At 61.8% G+C, this 7,999-nt stretch overlaps 2 protein-coding genes across 2 annotated transcripts in view; one reads left to right on the top strand and one right to left on the bottom strand.

Moving 5' to 3' along the window:
* Nucleotides 1-897: 897 nt before the first annotated feature.
* On the top strand, nt 898-5,029 carry RFPL4A (ret finger protein like 4A; the record flags this gene model as incomplete). The annotated part of the gene is made up of 2 exons (XM_079799344.1): nt 898-1,183; nt 4,000-5,029. The coding sequence occupies 2 exons, from the start codon at nt 898-900 to the stop codon at nt 4,527-4,529; spliced, it is 816 nt and encodes a 271-aa protein (XP_079655470.1). The 3' UTR covers nt 4,530-5,029.
* Nucleotides 5,030-7,500: 2,471 nt separating this feature from the next.
* EPN1 (epsin 1) overlaps nt 7,501-7,999 on the bottom strand; it is an 8,800-nt gene continuing 8,301 nt past the window's right edge. Inside the window, exon 4 of the mRNA XM_079799838.1 lies at nt 7,501-7,999. Within this exon, the coding sequence (XP_079655964.1) occupies nt 7,812-7,999 (188 nt within the window). The 3' untranslated portion in view covers nt 7,501-7,811.

Raw genomic sequence — 7,999 nt, 5'->3', positions numbered from 1 at the left:
ATCCATGGGGGCGGGGGGACGGGCAGCGGGGAGACGCGGAGGGTTTCGGGGTCTCAGCCAGCACGGCCCAACTGGATCTACCAGGGGACCCCCCAAATGTCGTTGTAAACTCGTGTTCTAGCAGCCCCATAAGCAAAGGGTCAGGAAAGCGACCCAGGCCCGGCTGGGTTGCTTAGTGGTTAGAGCGGCTGCCCGCCCTCCCTCCCAAGGGGCTCGGGTTCGATTCCCAACACGTGGGGAGGCTGGAGCCTAAAGAACAATGAAACGCTAGCTTTCCCCTGACCGGCAAGCGCAGGGCCTCCCACAGGGAATGAATCTGGGGGCATCTGCAGGAGAGCCCACGTCCTCTTTCTTTCTGGTCTCCGACATCTCCGGCTGCACCCATTCCCTGTGGCTAAGCCCCACCCGGTGAGACCCCGGGGCGGGGAGAGACCCCGCACCTGCGCACAGCCCAGGGCGCGCCCCGTCTGCTTCCCAACAGCAGGCTGCACCTGGGAAGGTCAGGGCTGGGAGCCCTTTCCATTGGTCCTTAGACCGCATCCTCCTCGCCCAGGAGGTTGCAAATGTCTATCCTTTAAGGAGGAGGCGGCCCTGACCGGTTTGCTCAGTGGGTAGAGCGTCGGCCTGCGGACTGAAGGGTCCCAGGTTCGATTCTGGTCAAGGGCATGTACCTTGGTTGCGGGCACATCCCCAGTGGGGCGTGTGCAGGAGGCAGCTGGTCGATGTTTCTCTCTCATGGATGTTTCTAACTCTCTATCCCTCTCCCTTTCTCTCTGTAAAAAAATCAATTAAATATATTAAAAAAAAAAAAAAGAGGAGGTGTCCCGGGCCCAGGAGTCCCTCTCCCTCCTGAGGCTCACCGAGCCTGTTCCCCCCCCCCTCGCCCCCCAGGCGGCCATGGCCCAGCAATTTAAGGAAGCCGCCCGCTGCCGCGTCTGCCTCAAGTACTTGGAGGACCCGGTGAAGCTCAAGTGCAACTTCGACTGCTGCCGCGGGTGCCTGGCCGCCCTGCCCAAGGCGCCGGACGGGGAGGGGGTGCTGTGCTTCAACTGCTCCCAGGTCTCTCGGAAGAAGCACATCAAGCCCAACCGGCTGCTGGGCAGGCTGGCGGCCAAGGTCAAGGAGATGGAGCCCCAGCTGACATCCATCCTGACGATGGACCCCCGGATTCGCAAGTTCCGGGGTGAGAGCTCCGGGCGGGGGCCCCGCCCGGCCCTGAGGGGAGGCAGCTTCGCAGAGGCCTGAGACCATGACCGGGGGCCTCCCCTGGCGGCCGGCCCTGGAAGGTCCCTCTTTCCCAGCGCCTCCAGCCTGAGAGTCTACCTGACAACCGGCTGCAGGTTTTTAGGCAAATAGAACCCTGAGTCCGTCCTAGACCTGGGCTCCCCAATATCTCCAGTCGCCCCACTGGAGACGGGCACAGGGAGAAACCTGCTTTTGCATAGACTGGATGATACAGACACTGTGCCACTGAGAGCAGCTCTACCCGAGTCTTGTTACTGTTCATGTGTTTTTAAGACAATTTTTAAAAATATTATTTTAATTGATTTCAGAGAGGAAAGGAGAGGAAGAGAGAGAGATAGGAACATCAATGATGAGAGAGACTCATGCATCGGCTGCCTCCTGCACGCCCCCCACTGGGGATCGAGCCTGCAACCTTGGCATGTGCCCTTGACTGGAATTGAACCCAGGACCCTTGGGTCTGCAGGCCGACGCTCTATCCACTGTGCCAAACCGGCTAGGGCAAGGAATTTTTTTAAAGTTTTAAATTACAGTGGACATGAAATACCGGTTTGGCTCAGTGGAAAGAGCGTCGGCTTGGGGACCCTTCAGTCCCCGAGTTCGATTCCAATGAAAAATAAATTGGAAACATTTAAAAAGAGCCCCAGCCGGTGGGGCTCACTGAGGGCAGCATCAGCCCAAGGGGCGGGGACTCAGAGTCGCGTCAAGGGCACCGACCTGGGCTGAGGGCTCCCTCCGCCAACACTGTCCCCGCCCTTCTGAAGGCAGCCAGTCGACCTACATCAATGTCTCTCTCTCCTTTCTCTCTCTCTCCCTCCCTTCCTCCCTCTCCCTCCCTCTCTCCTCTCTCTCTCCTCTCTCTCTCCTCTCTCTCTTTCTCCCTCTCTCCCCCCTTTCCTCGCTGCTCCCTCCCTCCTTGCACTCTAAAAAGCAATGGAAAAAAGATCCTGGGGTGAGGATGAACACCAACAACCACATTAAAACAGTGCGCCAAACAGGTGTGCGGGGGTACCAGTCCAGTAGGGGGTGGGCAGGCACAGCCAATGGATGCTTCTCTCATGGATAATTCTCTCCCTCTCCTCCTCTCACGCTCTAAAAACCAATAAAAACATTGGTTTTTTTTCCATTTAAAAGGAAAGAAAGCAAACAACAACAAACGCCATTGGTCTGTGGGGGTCAGGGTTCATGTCCGAGGCTGCCCCGGCTCCCTGCGCGGGTCCTGTGAGGAGGCCCGCTCTCCCCGCCCAGCCGCGCAGGCTCAGTCTCCTTCCGCCACCCCCATCGGGTCTGGGCCCAGGTTGCTGCTGAGGTTCGGACACATCCCAATGTCAGGACTCCAAGCATCTCCTGTTCCTTTTCATTGTAACTGCAATAAAACGCCGTGGCCTGGTCACCCACAGCAAGAGAGGAGGTAACTGCATTTATAAAGAAGAGGTAAGCCCTCGCTGGTGTGGCTCAGTGGATAGAGCGTCGGCCTGCGGACTCAAGGGTCCCAGGTTCGATTCCCTGTCAGAGCACATGCCCAGGTTGTGGGCCCTGGCAGGAGGCAGCTGATCAATGATTGTCTGTCATCAATGATGTTTCTATCTCTTTCTCCCTCTCCTTTCTGAAGTCAATAAAAATATATATTTTTAAAAGAGATAAAAGAGAGCTTTAATGTCAATATCATTCTGCAAGAAGTGAACTATTTTCCATCCTTTGAAATTCGTGAAAATCTGCATGATAATTTTTTTATTGATTTCAGAGTGGAAAAGAGAGAAACATCAATGATGAGAGAGAGTCATTGATCAGTGGCCCCTGCCGGGCTGTATGATAATTTTGAGGTCTGTTTTTCGTGTGTATTCCTCACTAAAAAGAAAAGAAGTCCCACCCAGCGGGCCTGGGTCAGTGGTTGGGAATCAACCTATGAAGCAGTTCAGGGTTTGACTGCCAGTCAGGGCAGAGTCTCAGGCTGTTGACTTGGTTCCCCAGTAGGGGGCGTGCAGGAGGCAGTGATTCTCTCTCATCGATGTTTCTTCCTCCTCTCCTTTTCCCTTCCTCTCTGAAATCAATAAAAAAAATTTTTAGCCCAGCCCGTGTGGCTCAGTGGTTGAGCATTGACCTATGAGCCAGGATTCACAGTTCAATTCCCCGTCAGGGCACAGGCCTGGGTTGCAGGCTGCATCCCCTGTAGGGGGTGTGCAGGAGGCAGCCCATCCATGATTCTCTCTCATCACTGATGTTTCTCTCTCTCCCTCTCCCTTCCTCTCTGACATCAATTACACACACACACACACACACACACACACACACACGAGTGGCCAGATTATAATCATCTCTGAACACATAATAATGTGGCCACTCAGTGTATATCCTATAGAATAAAAGGCTAATATGCAAATTGTCCCCTCGACCAGGAGTTCAACCAGCAGGCAGGCGGGCCAACCACCCAGGTCCCCCTCCCTGGCCAGGGTGGCTGGACCCCACCCATGAATGAATTCATGCACTGGGCCTCTAACATATGTGTGTGTGTGTGTGTGTGTGTGTGTGTGTGTTTTTAAAAAAAGAAGAGAGAAGAGAAGTCCTTACTCAAACAATTGAATCACTTAATGTCAAGAGAATACCTATCATCATTCCTCCTGTAGATACAATTCAATCGAATCCGGGGCCAGGGAAATGCCCGCGGCAGACAGGAAGGGGGGCCTTGGCTGTGGCCGGGGGGGGGGGGGGGGGGGGGGGGGCCTGCACCTGCTGACTCCATCCTTCCTCTCTCCGCAGTGGACATGACCTTGGACCTGGACACCGCCCACAACTACCTCGTCATCTCGGAGGACCTGCGGCGGGTCCGCATCGGGGGTGACCCACAGGAGCGCCCAGCCCACCCCGGGAGATTCAACGACTCCCCCTGCGTCCTGGGCGCCCCCCGCTTCACCGCGGGCCGCCACTACTGGGAGGTGGACGTGGGGAGCAGCCGCGAGTGGAGCGTGGGCCTCTGCAGGGAGTCGGCGCCCCGGCAGGGCGAGGTGGTGCTCTCCGCCGACCTGGGCTTCTGGACCGTGAGCTGCAGCGACGGCGACAAGTTCGTGGCCGGCACCCAGCCCCCCTTGGGGCTCCTGGTCCAGCCGCGCCTGCACCGCCTCGGCCTCTTCCTGGACGTGGAGATGGAGACCTTCTCCTTCTATCACGTGGCCGACGGGTCCCACGTGTTCACATTCCCCGCCGTTCCGGCTGCGGAGCCCCTGCGCCCCTTCTTCGGGCCTGCGGGTTCCTCCGAGGACGGGGAGAGCTGGCTGGCCGTCTGTCCCTGAGTCCCTGCGGGCCAGGGTCCCGGGTGGGGGTGGGGGGGGGCAGGGAAGCCCCGAGCTCGGGGACACGGACACGGGCTACCTGAGTGCCTGCCCGGGACCCACGCCCCAAGTCGCCGCAGCAGAAGGTGGCCGGACCCGCACGCCACGCAGGAGTGAATTCCGCTGGCGGGCAGCCGCCTCCCCACGCGCCCTGCGGTCACGGTGGTGTCGTCGGGACTTGTGTGTCTTATTCGCCAATAAATGTGTTCACAACTTGCAGATCCGTTCCCAACGCTTCGCTCTTATTTCTTTGAAGTTGGTGTGGAGAGGAGGCGAGAGACGGAATAAAATGTGGGGTGTGCCCCGCGGGCTCGTGGGTTTTCTCTGATGCAGGACCCAGCCCCGTGGAAACGGGTAAAACACGGGGGTGGGGCCCAGTCAGTCACTCAGGTGGCTGCGCCCCTCCGGGACCCGCGGCCCCAGTTCCATCCCCAGTGGGGGCCCATCGTGGAGGCAACCTGATCCATGTTTCTCGCCCTCTCCATAAAGAGAGAAGCAAATAAATAATGCAAACCCTGGGGTGAGGATTAAAACTCACACGGATGCCTTAACCGTTTGGCTCAGTGGATAGAGCGTCGGCCTGCGGACTGAAGGGTCCCGGGTCCGATTCCGGTCAAGGGCATGTACCTTGGTTGCGGGCACATCCCCAGTAGGGGGCGTGCAGGAGGCAGCTGATCGATGTTTCTCTCATTGATGTTTCTAACTCTATCCCTCTCCCTTCCTCTCTGTAAAAAATTAATAAAATATATTTTTTAAAAAAAAACTCACACGGAGCCCGGCTTGTGTGGCCCAGTGGGTGAGCATGGACCTAGGAACCAGGAGGTCCTGGGTTGGATTGCTGGTCAAGGGCACGTGCTGCGGTTGCAGGCTCCATGCCAGTAGGGGGCGTGCAGGAGGCAGCCCATCCCTGAGTCCCTCTCACCGGGGATGTTTCCCTCCCCCCCTCCCTCCCTCCCTCCCTGAAAGCAATCAACACGTTTAAGAAAACTCGGGGTGGAAAGGTGTCAGCACGTGGGGAGGGCAGTGTGCTGGTCCGGGTGGCGGGGGCGGCAGGGAGGCCACGGGTGTGGCTGCGTGTCCATTGGCTTTACTGACAAGCAGCCGCCCCGGCAGCGCGCCCACCGGAGGGGGGAGTGTCCGCCTCCGCACAGCGGGGAGGTGGGGGGGGGCGGGGTGAGTTGCGGACTAAACACGTGGACGGGCTTCGCCCCGCAGGAAGGACGCTGGGCACCAGCCGGCGGAGGGAACCGGGCCGGCGGAGCGGGGCTGCGCTCCGAGCCTGCGAACCCGGCAGTCGGAGTCCCCGCAGGAGCGCCCCCGCACGCAGGACGCTGCGGCCGAGGCTCTGGAGCCGGCGTGGGAGGCAGGCCCGGGGGGCGGGGGCGTGGGAGGCAGGCCCGGGGGCCGGGGGCGTGGGGGGCAGGCCCGGGGGCGGGGGCGTGGGGGGCAGGCCCGGAGGGCGGGGGCGTGGGGGCAGGCCCGGAGGGCGGGGGGCGTGGGAGGCAGGCCCGGGGGGCGGGGGGCGTGGGAGACAGGCCCGGGGGGCGGGGGTGGGGAGGCAGGCCCGGCCTCGGGCGCCCCCTGCTGGCTGCACGGCGCCCTGGCGGGTGCAGACCCTGAACCAGATGGACCCGGAGCCCCGCAGCTCCAGCCGTCAGGACAGGGGCCGCCAGAACCGCACCCCCACGACCCTTCACAGCCCATAAAGGCCGGGGCGGCCCGGCCCAAGCCCGACATCTGAGCCGCGCGGGCCGGGGGGGGGGCGAATCGGAAGAAATAAAGGCGGCACGCGGAGCGGAAGTGAACCCGCGAGGCAGGGGTGACCCTCCGACGTGCAGGGAGGCCCGGAGCTCAGACCGCGGGCGGGGTGCTCGGACCGTGGCAGCTCCGTGGGAGCGGAGGCCGGCAGCTCTGCAAGGATCCGGGGCGCTTTGCAGACCTGCCCGGGCCAGAGCCCGGCTGCGGGTCCGGCCCCCTCCCCGAGGCGCACAGCGGAGGAGAACGCCGCAGTTGGCTGTTCCACTGCCTTCCCCACTTCTAATATTGTGTTGATTTCAGAGGGGAAGGGAGCGCTTGTTGTCCTACTTATTTTTATAAATATATCTTTATTGATTGCAGAGGGAGAGGGAGAACCATGGATCAGCTGCCTCCTGCACGCCCCCCACTGGGGATCGAGCCCGCAACCCAGGCATGTGCCCCTGACTGGGAATCGAACCCGGGACCCTGCAGTCTGCAGGCCGATGCTCTATCCACTGAGCCAACCGGCCAGGGCTGCTGTCCTACTTGTTACCGCATTCATTGGCTGCCTCTATGCGCCTGTCCGGGGATAGAACCTGCAACCTTGGAGTAGAGACCGACACCCCGCCCCCCCCCCCCCCCCCCCAGCTCCAGCTCCAGCCAGGGCCTCCGCTTCTTTAAAGGCCAGGAAGGCAGCGCCAGGCGAGCAGGGGCCTGGAGGCCCCCTCCCGGCCTCCCCCTCACTAGGCCCCGCCCACTCAGCAGCAGCCCCACTGCTCCCCAGGGACCTCACTCCCAGGACAGCACCAGGACGCGCCCCCCGAGGCCCAGGAACCCCGTCCCAGCACCAAGCCCTGAAGCAGCCGCCTGAGGGCTCCACAGCCGGGGAGGCCGTCCATCCAACCCACCTGGTGGGCCGCGGGCCTCCACCCACGCCAGCTCCCTCCGCCGCCCCCCGGGGTCACCCCGCTCAGCCGCTCCCCGGTGCTCCCCAGCCTGTGCTGTGCTCCACACCGTCCCTCACCTGTGCCAAGTGTCCGCTGGGCAAGAACAAAGGCCGCCAGCGGCACGCCTGCCCGGCACCCGCAGCCCACCCCACAGCTCCCGGGGGGTCAGAAACCAGGGTGCTGCCCCACACCCTGGGCCTCAGGGCGAAGGGCCCCGGAAGCCGGACGGGAACTGTGGGAGCCACGCCCATGAGAATTGCCATTTATTCCCGAAGTTGCCAAAATCATCACCAAGGATTCACCGAGGATGTGCGGGGAGGAGGCTCAACACTGATCAGGGGCCAGTCAGGAGCGGGAGGGGGACGGGGCCCGGTCCCCTCCTTCTAATGCCACGGAGGCCCTCTGGCCGCACCTCCGCGTCCCCCGGGTTTCTCGGGCGGTGGGGGAGGGGAGAGGTGTAGTGTGAGTGGCCCGGAGGGAGGCTGGGCCCGTCACATGCACTCACAACACTGGTGTCCCGGGGCGGGCGGGCCGGGCCGGGCCAAGCCCCCAGCCCGGCTTATAGGAGGAAGGGGTTAGTGTTGGGGGCCGGAGGGCCCGGGGGCAGGATGGGGGGCAGGCCTGGGCCCCCGCCCAGGGGGGAGATGTATGTCGGTGGCGCCCCCGGGACCGGGGGCCCGGGGCTGAGCCGGAGCTGGTTCAGGGTGAGCGTCGCAGGGGGTGCGGGCTGGAAGGGGTTGGTGACGG

The sequence above is a fragment of the Cnephaeus nilssonii genome (genome assembly GCF_951640355.1).
Source record: "Cnephaeus nilssonii genome assembly, chromosome: 20".
Taxonomy (NCBI): Eukaryota; Metazoa; Chordata; class Mammalia; order Chiroptera; family Vespertilionidae; genus Cnephaeus; species Cnephaeus nilssonii.
This window is presented reverse-complemented; position numbering and strand designations above follow the sequence as displayed.